The 24,373-nt window shown below is 44.4% G+C and overlaps 1 protein-coding gene and 1 long non-coding RNA gene across 16 annotated transcripts in view; one reads left to right on the plus strand and one right to left on the minus strand.

The window, feature by feature from the left end:
- NFIB (nuclear factor I B) overlaps positions 1-24,373 on the minus strand; it is a 436,433-nt gene that overhangs the window by 231,263 nt on the left and 180,797 nt on the right. For 7 of the 15 annotated variants that reach the window (XM_035697337.2, XM_025432013.3, XM_035697336.2 and 4 more), the window contains exon 1: positions 1,313-2,987. The exons of 7 other annotated variants lie outside the window; for them this stretch is intronic. In XM_035697337.2, coding sequence (XP_035553230.1) covers positions 1,313-1,342 — 30 coding nt within the window. In that variant the 5' untranslated portion in view covers positions 1,343-2,987. Of the gene's footprint in view, positions 1-1,312; positions 2,988-9,857; positions 10,310-24,373 lie in introns of those variants that run through there. One more of the 15 variants, XM_025432006.3, reaches the window with a different exon arrangement.
- LOC118350354 (uncharacterized) overlaps positions 3,807-24,373 on the plus strand; it is a 48,928-nt gene continuing 28,361 nt past the window's right edge. The window contains exon 1 of the long non-coding RNA XR_007413991.1: positions 3,807-5,300. This is a non-coding gene — a long non-coding RNA (uncharacterized LOC118350354). The remainder of the gene's footprint in view (positions 5,301-24,373) is intronic.

A 24,373-nucleotide genomic window follows, 5' to 3' on the forward strand; every position in this document is an offset into this window, starting at 1 on the left:
TGAAATCTTAATCATTTGTCCACTATAAAAATGCATCATCGTGATGTTGGGATTTAAAAAAAAAAAATTGCAACACACCTAAGACCTGGCGACACTTCTCTAACCGCGCAGTTTGCCACGCCAATGTCCAAGAAAATGCTTATCAACTACAAATGGGGACACTTCCTCCTAAGAGCTGAAGTCCACAGTCCCACACCTTTCGAGGTTTAAAATAATGCTTTAAATAACCTAACCACTCTGGGCTAAGATATTCAGTTAGTTCGCCAATGGGTTAGTTAGCTGGGCAGCGACGAAAACTGCCCCCAGGTAAGTCTGCTCGGGTCTCACCACTTTTCCATTTGACCGTCTGGTTTAAAATTATGTACACTGTGTTCCTAAAAACGTATCAAGCCAAGGTTTTATCTCATAACGCTGTTCCTAAAGTCTTAGGACAATTTTCAAAGTGAATTTAAAAAAAAAAAAATGACCTTACTTTTCCAGCACTACTGTCTGCCCTCCGAGCTACGCCCAAATATCGCCATAGGAACAGGTCCCCAGAAAATGAACATGTCCTAAAGTCCCTAACTTTCACCACGACCAACTAACTCGTGTCAACGTAAAGACTGGCTTTGTGGTGTGGTCACTGGAAACCTCCAAGTGCGGATCGCGGCGGACGGGAGTCTCAGATCCCCAAATCAAGCCGCGGCACGGGTCTCGGGGCCACAACCCCCGACTCGCCCCGCCGCCCGCCCACTGCCCGCGCAGCGGAGTCCAGGAGCGCCCGCGAGGACTCGCGCTGGAGTCCCCTCGCCCAAGTTCGCTAGTTGTTGATGAGGCTCGGTCCCCCCTCCCCCCGTAAGGGTCCGTCTCCGCGCCCCAGCGACCCACAGGGGCGGCGGGCACGCGGGCAGCAGGGCAGCCGGGCAGCCGGGCAGCCGGGCAGGGGCGCCGCGCGGCAGCAGGCTCTCGGGGGGCCGCGCAGGGGCTGGCGCTGGCGCTGGCGCTGGCGCTGGGCTGGCGCTGGGCTGGGGCTGGCGCTGGCGCTGCCCGGCCGGGGCCCTGCCCACCCCCGGGGCCTCGCCCGGTCCCGCCGCCTGCTCCCCGTGCCCAGGGCGCGGGGCTGGGCGCGCGGGGTGGCCTCGGACGGGCGGCCGCGCGCCGGCTCCCACGCCGCCCCGCAGAGCCCGCCGCAACTCCGGGCCACTTCTGCGAGGGGCTGGGGTGTCCCGAGGTTCACCAAGGCCGTTGGTGGTCCGCAGAGGAGAGCAACGAAACAAAAACAAAGGCATTTCGGACCGGAGAGAAAGCTCGAGACAGCGACCGAGACATGTACCTGAGTGAGACAGATGGGAGAATACATCATGACTTCGCCTTAAAACGCACTTTCCCGGAGATGCCCAAGAAAATCTTCGAGAAGCCAGAATTTCATCTATTCATTTTACAGTCATCTGAGCCCCGCGATGCGATCAATCAGGACGGGGCTCTGCGCCGGATCACCGCGACTCCACAACAAACCCAGTCCTCCTTAAATAGCCAAAGATTCAAGTTCACTCGGCGTGCTAGATTTCCCGGGGTGAAATCCAATCTACACTTTTAACCCTCTTGCAGTCCGGGCGCGCTGGCCCTGCTCGCCGAGGCCGCCGCCGCCGCCGCCGCCGGTGCTGGCTGCTTTTCGCTTGGGTTTGGGGATTTATTTTCTGTTTTGCAGTTGTTGTTGTTGTTGGGGGCTAGGGGGTGCGCGAAGGTTCGGCGTGGGTTGGATTGGGGTGGTGGTTGGTGGGGAAATGCTTTTTCAAAAAAGGCGGGGAGGGGGGCGCAGGAGAGAGCGCGGGAGGGAGAGCGAGGAGAATGTGTCACCGCGCTGGGAAAGTTCAAGGTTACAGCCCCGAGCACTGCGGCAGGATCCCGGAGTGGCGGCCGCAGGCGAAACTTTGCCGCGAGCCGACCATGTGTGTGCGCGAGGGGGAGCGTGAGCGAGTGCGCGCGGGTGGCGGGGCGCGCGCGGGAGAGGGCCGGGTGGGGGCGGGGTGGGGGGAGAAGGGAGAGGCTGGGGTGAGGGGGGGGGCTCGGGCGCAGGTCTCCCGGGCGGAAGAGGCTCGCGGCGCGGTCCCCGGCTGCAGCCGCCGCCGCCGCCGCCGCCGCCGCCGCCGCCCGCGCCGGCTCCTCCGCGCCCGGCCGCCCGCCCGCCCGGCCGCCCGCTCGCCCGCCCGCCCGCTTCGCCCCGCGTCTGACCCGGCCGAGCGAGGAGGCTGCCGCTTGCCGCCGCCGCCGCCGCCGCTGCCCAGAGCCCGCGGGGGTGGGGGTGGGGGGTCGGAACGAGCTCCTGAAAAATCCCAAACGATAAAATCCCGCTCTCCCGCTCGGCTCCAAACTCCTCTCTTTTCTGCTCTGGGCTCTTTTTTTTTTTTTTTTTTTCCCCTCCCTCTCTCGCTTTCTTTCGTTGCAAAACTTGGAAGTTGAAAATTTCACCGGTTCCACCCTCTGGACCCCGCTCGAGCTCTCTCCAAATCAGACTTAAGGATTGTTTTATTATTTAATTACACAATCATCGCTTTACTCCTCCTCCTGCAAACGCGCATTCCTTTTGCACCAGCCTCTCCACACCCCCCGCCCCCCACCTTCCTCCTCCTCCTCTTGCTTCTCTCTTTCTCTTCTCCTCTCTCTCTCTCTCTCTCTCTCCCTCTCATTTGTTAAAGGTCTCATATCGGTGCCACAGAACCATGACTTCCCCCCCCCCAACTAGACCTGCTTTCCGCCCTTTGGGCAAGTCCCGCGCTCTCCCCACACCACCCCACACGCATCCACACCCCCGAAAGCCCGCCCTGGGAGAGGTATTTCTGTGCTCGCCGCGGACTCTTTAAGCCGCGGGAACATCCGAGTGGGAGAAGCACTGAGCCGGTCTGGGCCCGAGAAAGGAACGAATGGAAAATTCCCTCACACCCGGGCCGCCCCGGGGCCCAGGTTGGGGCGCCGACTCTCGCACCCGGGGCGGGCGCGGCTCGCGGAGCCCGCCGGCCGGAGGGAGGAGGGGCGGGCCGCGGAGGCGGGGGCCCGAGCGAACTTCGGCTCAAGTAGTTGAGGAGCGCCGGCGCCGACGGGGGGCGGGGGCGGGGTCCTCCGGGCTCTCCCCGGCGCGGGTCCGCGCCCCGGGGCAGCTCGGCAGGAGCGGCGCGCCGCGCCTCGCCGCGGTTTGCCGCCCTCCCGGGGGTGCCCCGTGCACGTGGCCTCGCTCGGAGCTGGAGGATCGGATCGGGCCGAGCCGCCGCCGCCGCCGCCCCCTGCTCCCTCCTCCTCCTTCTCCTCCTCCCGCGGCCAGCTCCGTTTTCCTCCTCCTGCAGCCCCGCTGGCTCGCTCCCAATCCCCACCCCCCGGGGCCCGGGGCGCCGGCGGAAAGCGGCTCCCTCCCCGCCGGGGTGCAGGCAGGGCGGGGCGGCGGCGCGCCCGGAGCTGCGGGGCGGGGGAGCGCGCGCGCGAGCGAGCGGGGTGCGTGTGCTGCTGCAGCCCTGCAGGGGCGGCCGCGCCGGCCTCGCTCCCGCGCGGCGGGCCCCGCCCCCGCCCCCGCCCCCGCCCCCGCCCCCGCCCCCACCCCGGCCGCCAGCCGCGGGGTCCCGAGTGAATGAACTTGATTTCGGGTGTTGGGAGGGAGGCGGTTCGCCTTGCACCCTCCTGCAGGCGCGCGCGCGCGGACACGCACACACACACACACACACACACACACACTCACTCCCCGCCCCCCAAATTCCGGTTTTCGGCAAGGGGTGGGTGGGGAAGAGGTGGAAGCAAAGGCTGTCCAGACAATGGAGGGAGGAAAAGTGAGTGCCGGGGGCTCCGCGTCTACCTAGCTGGGGGCTGCCGGGGGCGGCTGGGGCCACGACCGGGCCTCGACGCTCCCAGCCCCAGGGCGGGGCCGCCTCTGCTCCCAACGGTGCGGTTGGGGTCTCGAGGGGCGCTCCGCTTCTCCTTCCCTCTTCCCCTCTTCCTCCCTCTCGGTTTTCTTCCTCAACTTTTCTCCTTTTCCTTCCCTCCCTCTCTCTCTCCCGCTTCTGCCCACCGTCCCCCCGCCCTCCCGTCCCCCCAGCGGACCTGAAGGAACCAGTGACTTTTTCCTTCCCCAAGTGGGAGTTATCCACATCAAGCATTTCACGACGACACATCAAGAAAAGTAGGCAGGTTCAAGTCAACCATGAAATGGTCACTTTTTAACCCCGTCCTGTCCTCATTAGGGAAATGCTCAAACACAGTCCGTTTTCAAAGAGCGCTCTTAATGAGGCGAGCTTGCCAAGTCTACCAGCTGCAGCCCCCGTAAACCCAGAGCCCAGAGAAGAAAGGCGCTGGGGGGCGGCGGGGGGGGGGTGTTGAGGAGACCGGAGAGAGGGGGGAGCGATGGATCTGGGAAGACAGGTAAAGTCGGGGAAATTTCGAGAACTCCCTCGAGTTAACCCTTCAGGGCACACACCACGGGGAGCAGCCTCCCTGCTACCCCGGAGGCAAAACCTCTAGTCCGCGTTCTGACAACGCTAATATCCTTTGTGTGGGTCATTTCTTCTTTTTTTTGAAAAGCCAGGATAAAGTTGACAGTCTTTATAGATGAAAGGAATGAGGTGACAGTCGGGATTAATCCAAATAAATACTCACTTCTCTCCCAGAAATTTTTAGGCAATCTCATCTCAGATTAAAAATAAAACCCCCAAAGCATCACTTTGTATTGCACATTATGCTGCCTCCCTTTTCTCACCCTCGTAGCGAAGTCTGAGGGGAGGGGGCGGGGAAGCGCTACTGATAATACCAGCTTTAACTACTGGAGTTTCCCTTTGAACAAATATTCAATTTAACTGGAGTTAATTTACCATAAAAGACATTCCCCTTGGCACGAATGCACTCATGTCCTTGAACACACCTCTTTGAATGCCTGGACTCTTAGAGAAGCCATTATTTCGGGGTCTCTTTAAAAATCCAGAGCCCATCTCTCTCTTTCTCTCCCTCCCTCCCTTCTTCCCTCCCTCCACACCACACCACCCCCAGTGAAATCCTGGCACCCAGAGAGCGCTCCTTTCAGCCAGAGATCCCAGAACCAGCCGCTGTCCCCTGGCAAAAGAGGCCCATGGCTGAGCCCTGGGCAAGTGTCTGCAGACATCGTACCCCTCCTCCCCTATTAGTTTTCCTTACCAACAGAAACCATTTCCCTCTGCCACCAAAAGTAGGTTGCATCCAAAAGTTTCTCACAAGCTTAAAAAAGAAAGGCGAAAAATTGACAACTGTTACACAGAAGAGCCCACAAATCCGCAGCAGCACCAGGGGTGAAGAAGCAGCGACAGACCCAGGTAAGACCCCAGAGAAGTGAAGATGTCTGGGGCCTCCCAGGCCTATCACTTAGGGGTTCAGATCTCTTTCAGGTGCTCCATGTTTGTAGAGCGCTTGTGGTTGGGTACAGTCTGATGAGCATGAAGGATGCTTGGTAGTTTTGAGTTTTGATTTGTTTCCAAGAAAAGGGGAAATTGAGAAAGGAGTAATGGTGAGATGGGGTAAATCAAAAGGGAAGAAAAAATGAGCAACAGAGATATCCTGGAAGGGCTTACTGGGTGCTCAGTTTATATGGCTTGGACTGTCCTCTCAGGCCTCCCAGCCATGGGCAGGATAGCTGACATTCCCCCCCACCCCCCACCCCACCCCCCAAACACTGCTTCTTCTCCAGCCAATGTCAAGGTCACTACCGGCCTTCTCAGGATGAACTTTAAAGGAGCCTTTTGTAAAAAGAGTCTGTCTGGTAGATTTGGGTGTATGGGACATCTGGCTTCTCTCAGCATGCTCATCCACTATCTTTGATTTGAGAGGTACCAATCTCCTAAATCCCAGGTAGAAGAGTAGAGAGAGGAAGTGAGAAAGTGCATGCATTTTATTCACTTTCCCTTTTTCCCAGCATGTCTGTGCCATGATATTAAGAGTGGTTTTAAAGTATCTCTGAGAAGTTTCTGATACTATCAAAATGGGCCAAACACTTCTTAGACTTGGATACTTAGACTCTCCCTAAACTCTTTCTTCTCTCTCTCCCACACTGAAAGGTAATGACAGGCCAATTGCATTCACCCCAAAATCTGGTTTGAGGACCGAGAAAGAACTGAAAGCCTCCTGCAGCAGCAGAAATATTTGATATTTCAGAATTACTAAAGATCTCCTCCCTATATCACTTATTCCCTGCCACTGTATAGGGGGGGAAAAAGTTTCTTTTCTCACAGATAGTTTGTTGATCTCAAAAAGAATGCCAGTGCTTCAAGAGACTGGATTTTTCAAAACTCAATCGTATACTTGAAAAATTAAGCAAGTTACCCATTTGGAGCCTTTCACTGACCTCCAGAGAGGACTTGACATCTCAAGTACCTATCAATATTGATTTTCTTTTAACCTTCTCCCTTCTAAGAAAACTCAGTGACAGGTTGCAGATCCTGGGCAGTTTAGGGAAAGGTTTCTTGGAGCTTAACAAAGCTGTCATTTTCAATACACCCGATGACTTTTTTTTTTTTTTTAGCTCTTGAATGTGATTTGAGGGAAGGCTCAACAACCACACACCCTGGCTGCATCGCCAATATCAATATTTTAAAACTAAATACAAAAGAGACAGATGACCTCCTGACCCCAGGAAACAGGCCTGCAAAACTGCAAGTATCCACCACACCATGCCCAGGGACCCTTCCTTCTTCCAAATGAACCACAAAAATCATACATGTGTAGCCCAGAAAACACAGTTTTATATCCACAAGCAGGAACACCAAAAATCCACTCAGAAGCACAGACATAAACAACCAACAAGTACTGAAATTGCCTGCACTTGATGGGAATTGCAAAATCATGCCCAGCTCTCTCAGCCCTTAAACTACTACTGTCAAATTAGGGTAGCAATTTTTCCCTCCTAGAAAATTCACAACTGGTTAAGCTTCCCCACCCCACCCCCCCATTGCCAGTGCTTTGCCTTTCACTGAAATGAATAAATAACCGTGGACTTTTCTTCCCTCCTCTGGGAGCTGTTTGGTGTCCCCTGAGGACAAAACTAAATGAGAAAAATGACGCTGTTAATAATGTCGCTGCTGAAATGCCTGTACTCGACTGTTAAAAAAAAAAAAAATACTATCCCACTAAGTGTGCTTACATTTCGGGCACATTTACAAGCTACGACTAAATCTGAACAGTGACTGGGCCAGATCCCTCTATTAAGGTTAGCTGGTTTTCACTTCTCTACAGAGATGAAGCCAGTTCATCAACGGAGATTCCCAACTTCTGAAGACATTTGCTCCCGGATTACAAAGTCAGCAGTTGCCTGTAACTTTTGCATGATTTATTTTAAACCTTGAAAATAATGGTAATAATTGCCTTGCTTCACTCACAATACTTCAAAAGTTACACACAGTCTCAATACACAGTCTCTTCGCTGCTAATACTGAGAAGGTTGTAGTTATTTCAACTACAGCTATTTCGTCCTTTTTCAAAAGAGCTGACCTCTAAAGTAAAACTGTACTGTCATTCTATTTCTACATATAAGTCGTTTTTTTGGTTGTCCATCTACATATGCCTTTGTGACATGAAAACAGATCTGTTTTAAGGAAATGTTTCAAAAGCTTTATCCAAAATAGCCAAGTAGCCTTTACATTCTGTACTAAAAATTGTAGAAGGGGTACTGCAAAGAAATTCAAACTTTCTGCACCCTTTTCTCGAATTCTTCCTTTGAAAACTGCCATTCTGTCTCAGAGTCAAAATAACACATAACAACAGAATTGTGCATTTTAACTTCCAAATTAAAATTTAACAAGCAATTGCAAAATTACAAATAGAAAAGACAATTGGGCCTACACAGAATATATGTTCAGTAAACTTTATCTCTGAAATGTTTTAACAATACAGTAAGTTAAATTTCAAAGCAATAAGATTGTCAAATCGTGTGATGTCACAAACTCTAAAAGCAAAGTTACAGATGTTCGTGACATCATATTCACTCATAATTATGCTACTGCTGCTCGGTCTGATCATATTAAAATTAAATAGATGTCTATGTCTGCTAAAGAATAAAAAGAATTTATTTTGGACATCAAACAATGAAACTGTCACCATTTATTGTCTGAAACACTCAGCTAATCAATTTCCTATTAAAACAGCTTTCAACAATACTCAGCTTTAAAATTCATCTGGGCCAGTAAAAACCTTTTCCCAGTGCACAAGAATGCAGTCCCAACCACGACGATAATTACCCTTCTAATACTTTTATTGCCCAAGCACTTTTTCCTGTGCTTCCCATCAGTTAGGCAAGAATCTGCAGTATATTGTATCAGTGAGTTGGAGTGCTTGACCTTTGCCCACATATGATTTAATAGGGACTTTTCAGCGCTGGAGCTTTCTCCATCTCTCATACCATTAAATGAAAACATCAAACCTCAAATGTAAAACTGGAAACCACAACGTTTTGTGTTTCACAACTCTTTGCAGTTTTTACTTAGGCTGCTTAAAGGTCAGCTTCTTAGCCTCACAATTCTCTCCCCCCACCCCCCTACAGTAAAGGTGCTCAAAAGTCACACCAATTCTGATTTTGATTAAATCTTGAACTCCCCAGTCAGATACACACATGCACCCTGCTTATTTACACGTGCATTCTTTTTCTAACCACATAAGCATGCGTGTATGGCTTTCTGGATTTATTCCATTTTAGAGCTGATTTAAATGTCTGTTCAAGGATGGGTTCAAAAGTTAACTTTTTCCCGCCTGTTGGAAAATTAAAATTACAAAAGATGGTGCTATAAGATTCATTCAAAGAACGTTAGAGTTAATCTTGTGTATTTTGGCGCCTTTTCCCTGCCAGCTACTGTACTGGGGGGCGGAGGGGGGGGGGAAGGGGGCGGGACTTGGAGATCTTGTTATGTCCCGTCTCAAGTTCAATGGCAGTTCTTCTAACCGGAGGAGAAGATGGCCATGTTCACAGCCCTAATAATAATTCCAATCACGCCACTTCGGCATCTTGTGTCAAAGTCGAAACTGGCTTCCCCGCCCCCTTCAACCTGAAAGCTGCCAAGTCCTCACACACTCCGCATTCAACCACAACTTAATGGATGGGATATTGTGCATTAAAATGTGTCCCAGACGTACTGGCGAAGAGAGCACAAGGGAAAAGGGAGGCGCCCGCGCGCACACACAAACACACACACATACTTACAGGGGTAAAAATCCTAGAGCAAAACCAGCAGGACTAAAAGTATTAGGAGCGGGAAGAAATCCATCATAATCTTTTTTAAAACGGGGAGAGAGGTGTGGGAGGACTAACAGTTTGATCCTGCAACTTCGGGAGGAGGGGGGGACACTAAATTGGGAACAAATATTGATTTTAAAAACTGCTAACATACTATCCAGAACTAAATAAATAGTACTACCGTCACTGATCTAAAAAAAAAATGCACTTTTAATGAGAATATATAACAAAGCTGTGCATATTCACCATAAAGTGAACGAAAAAAAAAATGCTGTAAGAAAAGAGAATGGACTACAGGGTACAACTAAAACATCATTTGTACAATAATTTTTCCAACATTGGGAGGAGGAGGAGAAAATAGGGAATTAAGCAGGGAAAATACTACATTTAACAGTTTGGGCTCACAATGTTACCAACTGATTCCCGCCATAAAAGTAAAGTTGCTAAACTAGAAAAAAAAAAAAAAAAGTACATGTTTGCATCGGCCTGGAAATCCAGCACTATAGGTCAACCTGTAAAGCAGAAATGACATTTATTTAGGTAAAACAGTCACTTCACAATGCACAAACAGGAAAAAAAATTGTGTCTGGGGTAAAGGGGGTGCAAGGGACAAACAAGACGAGCAAATAAAACCCATCATTTCAAAGCCACATACCATTGCACTGTATTGCATTAAATAAAAGAGATCTTGAGTCTGCAACAGAACCCTGGGCCGCTGACTTCACGTGTCTCAGGTACAGATTTGTGGATTTTCTCAAGGGCTGTTTGGGTGTCGCTTTTTGTGCTTAGTTTAAAAAAAAAAAAAAAAAAGGCAATCCGGGAGTAGTCTTTTATTTTTTAAAGTATTATTTCTGCAATGCCCCAGTTCTTGGCCCGAGAAGAAAAAGTCTAAAAGCAGGCAGCCCCCTCAGTCTGGATATGCAGTTTTCCTTCCTCTCACTTGCAGAAGACTGTTTCCCGTGGTTGCCTTGAACGCCGTCCAGAGCGGGGGGTGTGCGTGTGCGTGTGCGTGTGCGTGTGTGCGTGTGTTCGGTGGGTTTTATTGTTGTTTTAGCAGGGCCGCTCCGGGCTGGGGGCCGCCGCGGCCGCGGGGTCGCGCGCTCGCCCCTTCCCCGCCCTCGGATTGGCCTGGCCGGCGGCGGGGCTGCCCCGGAACCGCCACCCACCCGCGCACCCTTTCCGCGCCCGGCCGCGCTCGCCCCGCCGCCGCCTCCCGGCCTTTCTCTTTCTCCGGCTCGCCGGCCGCCCTGCCCCGCCCCGCCCCGGCCGCCCCGGCGCGCGGGAAGCGCGGCTCTTCGCTTCCGCCTGGCGGCGGGAAGGAAGGCGAAAGGAGGAGCCGGGGGCGGGCGCGCGGCGATGCATATTCATCAGGGCGCCCGCGGCGGCGGCGGCGGCGGCGGCGGCGGCGGCGGCGGCGGCGGCGGGAGCGGCCCCGAGTGGGTGTGGCGGGCTGCGCGGCGCGGGCGGCCCTCGCGAGTGGCGGCTCTGCTCTTTGTGCAGCCCGGGCCGGGCCGGAGCGAGGCGAGGCGAGGCGAGGCGAGGGGGCGCCGCCGGGCTCCGCGCGCCTTTGTGCGCCCCGGGTCACGGGGCCTCGCCGCCGGCGTGCGGGGGAGCGGGGCAGAGCCGCGGCGCGAGGCCCTTCGGCGGAGCCGGCGATGCCCGCGGCCGCGGGGGCCTGCCCTGCCGCCCGCCACGCTGCGCGGTCAACTTCGCAGGGCCGCGTCTGCTTTCGTGTAAGAGGGCTTCGGAGTGGTCCTCGGCCGAGCGCTACCAGCACCGCAAAACCACCCGACAGCACTTTTGACCTGTGTTTATATGCATCCGTGAGAATGTCAAGGATCCAGGGGTCGGTGCGAGAAATAATTAGCACCAAAAATAGATACGACCTCTGGGTCCCCAGAAGCAGACACTCTAGGTGAGGTTTGGTAGACCGCTCATGTTCATAAACAAAGTGGATTTGATTGGTTGTTTTTTTTAAGTTAAATGAAAGTAGTGCTTTTCTTAGTTTTTAAGTTAATCCAGTTATTTTCATTTTAAGCATGTATGGTGTGGTAAAATGCTTAACGGTGAAATTCAGTTGTTACATAATTCTGATTTAAAATCGAAGTTTTAGAAGTAAAAATATAACATTAGCCCTAAATTTACATGGTACTATCCCACGTGTGTTTAGAAAAGATTTTATTACAGAGATTTTGACTAATTATGTAATTGCACAACAGACAATGGCTTCAAATATCCTCTAAAATCCCTGTTCAATTATGTGATTACCAGTGGGACCGGAATAGCTCCCGATGAATTGTTCTTATCTCTCCACTAAATGTGAGCATGGCAGGATTTTAGTCTGTTATGTTTACCCTCAAGGTCCAAGAGAACTTAAACAACCTTGTTCAGGTTCTTGGTTTCTACAGTACACGTTATTTAAAAAGGAAGATACTTTGGCCTCATCACAAAAAAAAAAGAAAAAGAAAAAAAAGAAAGAGAAAGGTCTTTTTTCTAATACACACACACACACTATATGGCTGGCTGTATGTGAGTAATACACATAGCCCATTTCAATGATAAGTGGAAAAGTAGAAATTGTATTGACCCAATTGGACTTTAGAAAATACCAAATTTAAAAATGGGTTATTAAACAGAAGGTTTAACAGTTCCCGATTTCCCCCCTAAGAAAAACTAGCACAGTATGTATCTATATGGCTTTGGGAAGGGAGTTGAGGATGGGCTTACACACATGTACACATATGTAAGTATGTATGTATCTCCACACTTAGCTATAACTTCCCAAGGAAAATTAATTTTTAACATCTAACGCAATCCAAGTTAGGTCATTTTAACCACTCAGCTAGTGTAGCTATAATTCAGTCTACTCAGGCAGTCAATTCAAGTGGGTAACAAACAGATCTGTTTCCATTCTAGCATTTCCTAATAGTAGTTTCATGGTGAAGCAAATCACATTTAGCACTAAGGAACCAAATATAAAATATGAAAATTCGAAGCAGCTAAACTTTAAAGAATTGTTGAGGATGCAAAGGAGTGTTTAAATGGGCAGTGTTACCAAATTCAAAAACTTTTCTAAGTGTGCCTCAGAAAGTCTTTTCTCTTGCAATTATTTGAAGCCCATAGTGGAGTTACCAATCCTTCCCAACATCTATTTCATGCAAAAAGAATTACATTAACAGGAAGAATCCAGTTTTGTTTACGAAATATCCAAAGACGTGAAATGGAGAAAGGTGTAGGAAAGGGCAAAAAGAAGGATTTCCTGTGTTTTTCCAATGATAACTTGAATGAATCTGGAGTTAGTGTCACCTGTCAGAGGATTTCTGCCTAAGCATATTATTTAGTAATAGAATGTACCATTGTATGTCATGTCCAGTCTTTCATAGATTATCTTTTTTTATTTGCATGTAATTCATTTCTTTTGACATGTGATGCTTACAATACTTACTACTCTACCAATTACTCTTCTGTCAAGTATGTGCACATATCATAATTAAATGATATGCAATGCTCACAAAATAAGGAAATTGACTTCCAATCATGTCTTAGAAAAATCGGACTCACTAATTTGTAGTCATCTCAATGGGTTGTTGCTCCTAAGTCTCTTGTTTGGCTAATGGTAATAGTCTTCTAATCTACGCTGTTGGTTGATTGTCCAGTTTTCATATTTTGCATTGTAAATCAATATACAGAAATTAGGGAGTGCTTTTTTAAAATAAAATTATCTTGGTTAAAAACCTTTCCTAAAATATAATTAAGATCTAATGTCTTTATATATTCATCTTTCTAGAAATTACAACCATTTTTTAAAAATAAGGACTGCCCAACATTACTTAGGAATTTTGGCCCTCTGACACCTCTAACTGAAGTGATCCCTGTAGAAAGCTAATTTCTTTATGCCTTCAGTTGGAGGCACAATTATTCCTTAGAATTAACTAGAAGATTCACGAATACACTGACACTTTAGATTTTCTGGTTCTTCTTAAAGCCAATTAACTGGTAATGCAGTTTCTGTATGTTTTCTTCAAATTAAGAATTTTTTTTAATGTACTGCAACATCTGCACGTGTTTATCGTTGAGAATAATCACTATATAATTATTTCTAAAAGCATGCATTATTACAATGCTTTATGTCATAATTGAAGTAATTCTTCTACCCCATCTAAACCAGTAATTTTCAGTCATTACCCCAAAGGTGTTTATTTTTTCTTACTTCGCTATTTCTCAAAAATATAGGAAGTGTGTTTTTATTTCTATTATTTTTTACTACTAAAGGGCACACACTAATTTATTAGATTATTATATTTAGTCCATTATTATGCTAGCATGTGTGCAAATTTAATTGATATAATAAAGATAGTGGAATACTTAAGACATGACACTAAATAAACACACCGTCTTTTAAAACAATTGGATAATATTTTTTAGAATTTAAAAACTGCATAACGTATAAAGCTTTCTTAAACATTCATATTGCATATTGCCTCCAGAAATTAGGGAAATAGTTTCAAATATTTCTTAATTATTTAAAAATATTTAGAGAGTCTTTGCCAAGTTTTGGCACTTTGTTTTAGTTCTACAGATGAGAGCTATCTTCGTACAACTTTTACCGAGGAAAAGAGAATGCATATCTAGTATACTGTTGTGTAGGAGGAATACCCAAGTATAAACAACAACTTCCCGTAATTATTTTTATTTTCCATTGGTTCTAGCAATCTTTACTATAATCCATTGTGCCTCTTCTTTAGACATTGATTGTGAAAAATAAACACAGCATCTTTCCCACAAGACATAGTTGCTCACCACACAGAAGTATATGTGGGGAAAAGACTTCAAGAGATTACCAGATAAGCCCTTGCAATGGAGTCGAAACTCCACACCACCCAAGACAGGCACACCAGGTTCTTTTCTAACCATTGAGAGTATGGGTACAAAAATAAATACACACACGCAGTGTTCCTTCTTTCACTAAATGCATGCTGCACCTGTGCACACATATATCTGATGACATCTGCTAACATAATAAATCTCAAGTGGTTTGTGGTGTCATCAAAAACCTGAGATGGTGGTGTGGCTCACAGCCTCCCCAACCCCAGGCTATGGTCTTGTTAAATTTCACAAGCAAAACAGCGACAGACTTAGTCTCATTTCATACACAAACCAGGGGTTTTCAAGAGCAGGTTGAGGTGGTTTACCAAAAGAAAAAAAAAAATCTCTAGTTATGACTCAGTGTGTGAAAAATTTGCTCTCTGATTCAATGATGATAAATCAAGGATGTCTCACAGCTTTGAAAAAACCATTTTTCTGTCAATTGTTATGAATTCTCAACTTAAAGTATCCACCTTCCCTAGCCTACTTATGTTTTGAAGACTTACTTTACAAAAGAAAAGCTATGAACCATTAAATCTTCATATCTTGCTTACTCACACTTTTATATAACTTTAGTTTCAACCATCAAAATGCCCATAAAAAGAAAACAATAAACTTGAATGAATTTAGGCTGTAATGATGATTAAATTGAGCAAAGGAAACACAAGTGTTTTCTCAAAAATGTTCAGGATATTTTGTGCCATATGTAAGGTTTCTGAAACAACAGAATCACTAAGGTATTTTTTTAACCATTTTCAAAAAACAGAAGCATCTGGCAATCCAGAAATCAGTGAGGCAACAGGATGCAAGAAAGCGCTAGACAGTCTACTGATCCTTCAATATAGTTCTGGCAAAGGACCATGTTGCCTTTTGCTCAGTGGGCCATTTTCAACAAGAAAATGAATGTCAAGCCCCCTGCATCCACATCCTGGGGTCAAAGATTCTTCTTGGCATATCTAGAACATAGCGGTATCATTTCAAATTGCCCACTACGAAAGAAGATCAATAACCATATTTTGTGTTTTTATTCAATAACTAAGAAAGCTTCGATGCAGCCTAGGGAGTATAAGAGGAATGCAATTCTTCTACAAACATGTATCACATGCTTAATATGGGTCTTGACCTGGGGCTGGGTGCTACCGTACAAGGATGAATACATTTTTGAGGATTTCTGCAGTTACGATAGAGAGGCATATTTCTATTGCTTTGTACTAATATTCTCTTCTAAGTTTATTGAGAAAAGAGTAAGCTCCCCGTGGGATATCTTAAAAGCCTTCAAATAAACACACCAAATAACGACCTTTGGTTTTTTGCTCACTTTACAGGTCAATGATGTGGGTTTGTAGAATGAAAACAGTGTTGTTAGAAACCAAAGAAAAAGTAATTAGGGACGATAAGTCAGGTGCCCTTCCCACCCCACCCACCCACTAAAAACAAAACAAAACTCTTGAATAATACATTCAAAAGCCAAACTAACAAAGTCACGAAACTTTTGATACCACCGTTCTTCATGATGTGCAAAGTATTTTTATAAACAACACAGCGGGGGAAAGGAGGAGCAATGTTGGATGGGAAAATTCAGGTACACAGGCTTTACCTATGTGCAATTAACACTGTCTTAACAGCTTACTGTTTAAGGATGATTGACAAGCAAATACAGAGCAGGGTAGAAACACAAGTTTCAAGAACATACCTAATATCACTACCTCTCCCTTTTTCTCTTCATGTCTGGCACCATTCTGAGCTGCCCTCAATATTTCTTTTACTATTATTCTTAAAGTTTTTTTGTTGTTCTACAAACAAACAAGAGTAGAGACCCTTTATTTTTTATTTTTTTTAAGAGTTGAAACCCTTGAAGTGAACAATTACCAAAATATAAATGACACCCACCCACAGTCCCGTTACCTAAAAACCCTGTTTCATTTGCATATATTCCAATCCAGGATTTGCTTCCGTGCTTATATATTATTTGGCATAGTTATAAGATTTTAAAGTCAACAGAATTTTGTTCTGTGACTTTTCCACTTAACCTTCTATTCCCATCATTGAGATTAGTGAAAGGGTGCAACACTCTAAGATGCTAAAACTAGAAGAGACTTTGGGGACTTCCAGACAAGAAACAAAGAAACAAAACTGGCAGTATCCTGTGCTTTGCCCTGTCATCTTTTGAATGTTGGAATTCATTTAAAAGGTTGGAGCAGAATCCCCACCCCCTTTCTCTGGGGCTCAATGTCCTGAGTGCCCCATTGCATTCCACTGGCCCACTTTCCTCATGTGGGTTTACCTGCTTACCTCTCCCACATGAGTTTGCAAGCCTTGATCTAAACCAACTGCTCTTCTTATAGCTGAGAAATCAAAACATGGTTCAGAGAGATAAAGTGACTTGATCAAGGCTACGAAGCTATTTAGCCACCATGCTGGCATTATAGAAGAGGTCCCTGACTCTAAACAAGTGTTCTTTTTATTGCCATTTATTTCAGAGCATGTGGAGAAGCAGGCTTCTGTGCATCAGCATGACAGCCTCACCAGAAATACTGTGACCGCAAGCTCCTTTATAGATGGAAATGTCCCAGGTTAACCACTCACCACCTTTTATGCTGCAGGTCATAATTAACATTTGATGTCCATAAGCCAGACACCTGAACCCACATAAATCCTGACCGTACGCACAGTGTTCTTTCTCTCTTTAAAAAGAAAATACCAGAATGCAAGTTAAGGAAGCTGATCACTTTATGGAGATAATGTCAAATGTGCTCTCATTGATAAAGTAAAATACTTCGTAATATTCCTATCAGACATATCTCACAAAGGTGTGATGTTCTGCTAATACCCAAGTAGACAACCACTATCCCGGAAAATCTAAAGCTCCCGTATCCATGTAGATACAGTATTTTCTGAATGTTGAAATAGGACACAGGGTACCAACTAAGGACTTTCTGGAAATGAATTTAAGATTTTGGAAAGTTTTACAAAAGTTGGTAAAAATGAATCCTTGCTAGCTATGATTTAATAAATGGGCTTTATGAAAAATAATAAAAATGTATACAATCTAAGTAGGCCTGATCTCTATGTCTCTGTGGGCGATTCTTCGAAATTTGCCCAGAAAGCAGGATTTAATTACAGTGACTGCCCTGCCGTCATTGCTGTTTGTGTCCTGTGCAGTTCACACTTGCTCATAGCACTTCATTCTTCCGACAGGACACCCGCTCTCTAGGTTCTTCTCCCAAACGAACGTCAATGTGGGGCTCCCACATACAACATCACAGAGTCAAAACGGTAAATAATTGAGAAGTTCATGCATTATGTACATGGTGAGGTCTATAGTTACTCTCTTGGCAGGCACAGGAGCGGTCCATATTCACCCAGACTCTAGGCTCATCCGGAGAAATGATCTTAATGGCCCTTACTCTGGCCAAAGCACCATCTGAGGGGAGCCATGTGGGCACACCACTGTGCATTCAGGAGGCCACACCCTATGTGCCAGGTTTCCCTGCGGTCCACATATGCTTTCTTCCAGAGCATGTTAAATGACTACCTACAGGCTGGATCTTCTTCTTTGCTGTGACCCAGGGCAGCACCTTTATTAAGCAAGGTCTCCCCTAGGGCAATGGTTTTCCCCAACCTTAAGTTAAAATGAGTGTCATAACAAGTGATAATAATTACCAGGTACTCAGATCTAACCATGGCTCTGCTCTTTGTATGTCACATTTATTATCTCTGCTCTTTTAAAGATGAGGAGCCTGAGGCTCAGAGACGTTGAGTAACTATGAGAGGTTATGGGGCTCCAAAACCAGGTCCTTCTAATTCCAAAGCCTATGGCCAAAGCTGAGAGGTACAATGCAGCAAAGATACAGTGCAAGACTGTAACCACCCAGGCGAGTGTGGGCCTTTCACAGGAGCTGCCTTGGAAGGCTTTGCAAGTATTCCTTCAAACATTTTTATCACTCTTCTTTTGAAATTGCCTTTAGAACTCCAGGCACATTCTTTTAAATATTATCAATGGGATAGATCTTCTTCCTTTGAATGTGGATTTGAGTTTTGGATATAGCTATGATTCATTCAATACCCTGTGGTGATTAAAGAACTTCTCAAGCTGGGTAAACCAGTTTGGGGTGCAAACAAAGCATGACAGAATGTAACAAGACTATCTTCATTCTCCAGCGTTTCTGAAGGGATGGACTAGAGAAATGGAAGGGAATAGACTTGGACTTAGAGGCACCATGGTTGGGGGTTCAAATCCTTTCTTAGTCACCCGAAAGCTATGTGATTCTGGGAAAGGCGTGTAATAATTCTTAGCCAAGGTCGCCTTCCCTTTAAGAAGAGCGGTTAAGAATCTAAACTACCTGCTTCGATGTTGTTTGGGAATAAAAAAATATTGTACGTCAAAATATGTCGGGATGGAACGTAATCTTTTCTCAAGAAATATTTCCTGAATCTGATTATCAGATTATTATTTGTCTCTGTCCTTGTTCTTCGAATGTGGTGAGAGATGGTAAACAAGAGTTAACGTGGTCTGTGACAATGACCATACCTCAGGGCTCCTCTGAGTGCCACTGGGCTTGGCATATGGCATTTATTTGCAATTACAGTTTAAAAACCAAGATGGAGGTCCCGAATCCCCTGATGCTAAGGGAGATGGATTTGAAGGAGGCTGTGGTGTAGTTTGAAGTTTGTGAGAGGCAATTTCTGTCTCAAATTTACTCCTTTTGACTCTCTCTAGAATAGTGAGAACTATAATAGCAGCTTGAGCAAGGGCCCCCTCCTACACATTTATGGAGTGCCTGCCCTATGACAGGTTCTGGTTCAAGGTGGGACATGGGATTCTGCTCCTATCCTCAAGAAAGTGCCCAGGGCTGATTTAGTGACAGGCATGGAATGATGCTACCCAAATGATAAGAATTGAGAGCACCTCAGAACCCATTGACACAACTCTTCAGGCAACAGAAAAGCACCTACTATGTCCAAGAAATTCAGAGTGAACAAAACAAACAACATTCTAGCATAGAGGAAAGAGACCTGGAATGGGGAGAGGGAGAAGAAAATACTGGAACAGCTAACAGAAATAGAAGCCTTGTGTAGCATTGCTCTAAATTCATAGGCCTGTCACGCTTCTTTGTGAGGTCAGAAGGATGATTTGAGAATTCTAGAAAATTTGCAGAAAGATGTTTATGTAAAGATAGAAAAGAGCTTTTTTTTTTTTTTCAACACACAGTAAATCAGGGGTATCTATCTATTGAAAATAGGGGATGGGAGCAGCCCTGAGGGGCTCTGTAGTGCTTTGGCAACTGATCTAGAACCAGCCTGGTCTATCCTCTGCAGTACCCTATAGTACAGGTACAATATTATTTCCACTTTACAAATGAGAAGACTGGGGTACAGGGAAGTAAAGAACTTAACCAGGGTCAACAACTCCTAACCAACCTCATACTAACTTTTTTTTTTGTCCCTACATGCCCCACCCTCAACAGAGTGGCTTTCCCCAACCTTGAAATCTCTTCTCCTTCATGTAGGGCTCATTCTAGGCCCCAACAATTACCTAACAGAGAGGCATAAGCAGTGGACAACCTTAGCACAACTATAGCATGACACTGAAGTCTGGCCAAGACTTGGTCAGTAAGGAGAAAGGAAGTACTTCCAAAGCCTTGGCCTAATTCTTTGGATCCCTCAAGGGTGAGATATAGTGACTTCCCCATCTCTCTTCCTCTGCTTTAAAAAAATAAATAAATTGTTGCCCAAATAGGATGACTGATCCATGTCACCACCATCCACATAAAGAAATGGAAAATTACTGGCAATCCAGAAACCACATTCTGCTCTCTGCCAATTACTACCCCACCATCTCTCCCAAAGATACCCACTGTCCTGATTTCTAACAATACAAAGTTATATTGTCCAGTTTTGAACTTTATATCAAGGGAAGCATATGATAGTTGCTTTTTTATGTCTGAACTACTTTTTTCAGTATTTCATGTGATACCCCTTCTTGCTCTTGCAGATAACAAAGGTGTTTTCTTTTCTCCCTACTTTGCAGTATGGATTCTTTTTTTTTTTTTTTTTTTTTTTTTTTTTTGCAGTATGGATTCTATTGTATGAATACAACACAATTTATCTACTCTCTACTTGACAATCACTTGTTAATTTCCAGTTTGGAGCCAATAAAAATAATAGAGAGAAGAGCATTCTTCTACATTTGTTCCAGAGTTCATATGTATGCATTCTCTTGTGCATAAACCTAGGAGTAGAATTTCCAGGTTATGAAGTAGCCTATGATAAATTTTAGGAGATAACGCCAAATAGATTTCTAAAGTGACTGTACTAATTTACACTCCCACTAGCAGTGCGTGAAAGTTCTAGTTGTTTTACATCTTCATCAACACTGTTTAATTGGTCTTTTTTCTATTTCTGGGGTATAATATCTCAACGTGGTTTTAATTTGCATTTCCAGATGACTGATGAGGTTAGCTGCTTTTGGTTGGCCATTTGGATAGCCTCTTTTGTAATATGTCTGTTCAAATATTTTGGCCCCCCCTCAAAAAAAAATATTTTGCCCATTTTAGTTGAGCTTTTCTGTGTTTTTCTTATTCATTTGTAGGTGTTGTTTATACATTCGGGACCTGAGACCTTTGCCAGTTCTATCTGGTGCAAATTTCTTTCCTGCTTTGTAGATTGCAATTTCACTCATTTAATGTTGTAATAGTTTTGCAAGTTTTAAAATGCACATTTATAAAGGAATAATTGTCACATAATAAACTGTACATATTTAAGGTGTATAATTTTGATAAGTTTTAACGCTTATATACGCTAGTGAAACCATCGCCACAATCAAGATAAGAGACGTTTCAATCACCTTTAAGAGGTTTTCTGTGTCTCTTGGTAATCCCTCCCAACTGATCTGCTGTCTGTCATTATATTTTAGCCTTGCGCATTTTAGAATTTTATGCAGATGGAATCACACAACAGGTATTCTTTTTTGTTTGGCTTCTTTCACTCAGCATAATTTGACATTTATTCATGTTGTTATGTATATCAACAGTTCATTTATTTTTACTACCTAGTAGTATTTCATTGTATGGTATATCACAATTTAGTCATCACCTGTTGATGGGCAATTAGATTGTTTGCAATTTGGGGCTGCTATATAAAGCTGCTATGAACATTTCATGTACAGGACTTTACATGGACATAAGCTTTTAATTCTTTCAAGTAAATACCTAGGAATGAAATTTCTAGGCATATGGTAGGTATCTCTTTAAGGGTTTAACTTTTTAAGGAGCGGTCAAAGTGGTTGGGCCATCTCACAATTCCAGCAGCAATATATGAGAATTCTAGTTCCTTTATATCCTTACCAATGTAGTATAATCAAGTCTTTAATTTTCAGCCATTCTAATAGCAATGTGGTGTGTTCCATCATCATTTTAATATTTGTTTCCCTAATATTTGTTTCCCTCATGACTAATGGTGTTAAGCATCTTTTTACATGTGTATTTAACATTCTTATATCTTCTTAGGTAAAGCATCTGTTCAAATATCTTGTTCATTTAAAAACTGAAGTGTTTGCTTTCTTATTATGAATTACTATAGTTTGATTTTTCACATATTATGGATACAAGTCCTGTATCTAGATTTGATATGATCATATATTTGATATATTTGATACGATCATATATTTGATATTTTCTCCCAAACTATGTCTTTTCAGTCTCTTAACCATATCTTTTGAAGAGGAGAATTTTTAAATTTTGATGAAGTCAAATCATGGATCTTGTTTTGGTTTTATCTAAGACATTTTGCCTAATCCAACAGCACAAAGATTTTTCTCCCTATTTCTCTTGGAATTTTTGTAATTTCGTGTTTTACATTGAGGTCTATAATCCATTTTGAGTTAAGTTTTATTTTTTTAAAGATTTTTTTAATTTACTCACGAGAGACACACAGAGAGAGAGAGAGAGAGAGGCAGAGACATAGGCAGAGGGAGAACCAGGCTCCATGCAGGGAGCCTGATGTGGGACTCGATCCTGGGACTCTAGGATCAGGTCCTGAGGCGAAGGCAGACGCTCAACCACTGAGCCACCCAGGCGTCCCTTGAGTTAAATTTTATAAATAGTGCAAGGCATGGAATGAAATTCTTTTTTTTTTTTATATGGATATTCAATTGTTCTGATGCCATTTATTGAAAAGACTTTTATTTTCTCTACTGAATTGCCTTTATATCCTTGTTGAAAATTGGTTGTCTGTATATGTGTGGGTCTATTCTATTTTCTAGACTGATGTGTCTATCTTGATGCCAACAACACACTGTCTTAGTTCATATAACATAATAAGACTTGAAATCAAATAGTAATTAGTTCTCTAAATTGTTCTTTTAAATATTGTCTTTTGATTAACTCTTTTGTTGTATTGTTCTTTGGATAAACTCTTCGGGTACCTGGTTTGTTTTTTAACAAATTTTCTCTAAGAAAACTTGAATCTACTCAGACAGATACTCTTCCAACGTGGAGCTGGGAATAACACCTGTGGGTTTTAATGCCAGCATTCTTTTGGGCTTAAAAGTCATTTTTAGGGGATCCCTGGGTGGCTCAGCGGTTTGGCGCTTGCCTTCGGCTCAGGGCGTGATCTTGGAGTAGTCCCGGGATCAAGTCAAGCATTGGGATCCCTGCGTGGAGCCTGCTTCTTCCTCTGCCTGTGTCTCTGCCTCTCTCTGTCTCTGTCTCTCTGTGTGTGTGCCTCTCATGAATAAATAAATAAAATATTTTTTAAAAGTCACTTTTATTCCAAGATCTTTTATTAAAACGCACTAACCTCAAAGAGGAGTGGGGTTGTAGTGATATTAAGCCAAATAGTCATCAGCTATTCTGATAACTTCAGCTATTCTGATGGCCAGCTGACAATCTGACTTTTTTTGGAGATTCTTCAGACTGACCCCTTGGAGGTGGGAAAGGCCAGGTGGAAGGTGGGAGGGAAGGGAGTCTCTCAGATTTATAGTAATTCCTACAAGTTACCTGGCATTGTGCTCGTTTGCATTTAGCATCTTATCTGACTTAAGATTCTTATAATTTCCCTTCTAGGACTATCCTTTAGAACAGGGTCCTTTTTCTGTAAAGGACCAAATGTTTTAGGAGGGGCTAGCTTCATGGGTGTGGACCTATGTATTCACACAGCACAGAAAATCATTCAGCTTTTAGGCTTTGTGAGCCATACGGTTAGTCTCAGATGCCTCTACTCAACTCTTCCCGTGTCACACAAAAACAGCCATCAATGATATTTAAACAATGAGACTGGCTGTGCTTCAATAAACTTTTATTTACAGACATTTAAATTTGAACTTAATATTATTTTTACACATCATGATATGTTTTTCATCTTTTTTTTTCTCAATCATTTAAAAACATTGAAACCGTTCTTAGTAAGTCATACAAAAAGCAACAATGGGTTCTATCTGGCCTGTGGGTGGATGGTAGCTTCCTAGCCCCTCCCTAGGGAAACTCCCATACATGTGCATCAGGTGACATGTACAGGAAGTCCACAACAAAATTGTCCTTCAGTGCTCCAAACTAGAAACAACCAAAAGTCCTCACAAAGGTAGAATGGTTAAATATATTGTAGTTTATTTATATACAACATACAGTTGAAAGAAAGAAGCAAGTCTTGAAAGAATACATACAGTATGATTTTATTTATATAAAGTTCAAAAAAAGACCTGCATAAATGTTAAAACTAAAATTTAAAAAAATAATAAAAGCAAAGAAACAATCAGAAGAAAAATCGGGGAGGAGACTCCTGAGGTCTTGGGAATGTTGCATTTCTTGACCTGGGTCATGTTTACATTGGTGTTTGCTTTATATTTATTCTTTGAACTATGCTTTTATGTATCTACTCTGAAATGTATATCTCATTTTAAAAATTTCAGTTCCTAATTCTAACTGTGAGTTGGCATTTGGAGCCTCAATTCATAGTGAGGTTGGGGAAGGGGGGAACCGCATGCCCAGGCCACATGTTTCCAACTTCCTAAAGCTCCTTTGATATAATTTTGAAGACCTTTGGCATCCATCTGGCCCTGGGCTTCACATTTGCCAAGAAGAGTCTTGGCTTTTATAGCATTCAAATGTTTTTCTTCTCAGTTTACTTTTGTCTCAGATACTAATGCTCTCTGCCAAATTCCCTCAAGGTCAAATCCACATTATTATGGGTTCCATTGTCTTGAAGCCTTTCTTGTTTGCAAATTCCATTTTTCCTAATTTCAAAATATAATTATAAATAATTCAATCACATTGAATTGGGCAGTGGATGTGTATACTGGCTACTTTC

This window comes from Canis lupus, chromosome 11, assembly GCF_003254725.2.
Source record: "Canis lupus dingo isolate Sandy chromosome 11, ASM325472v2, whole genome shotgun sequence".
NCBI lineage: Eukaryota > Metazoa > Chordata > Mammalia > Carnivora > Canidae > Canis > Canis lupus.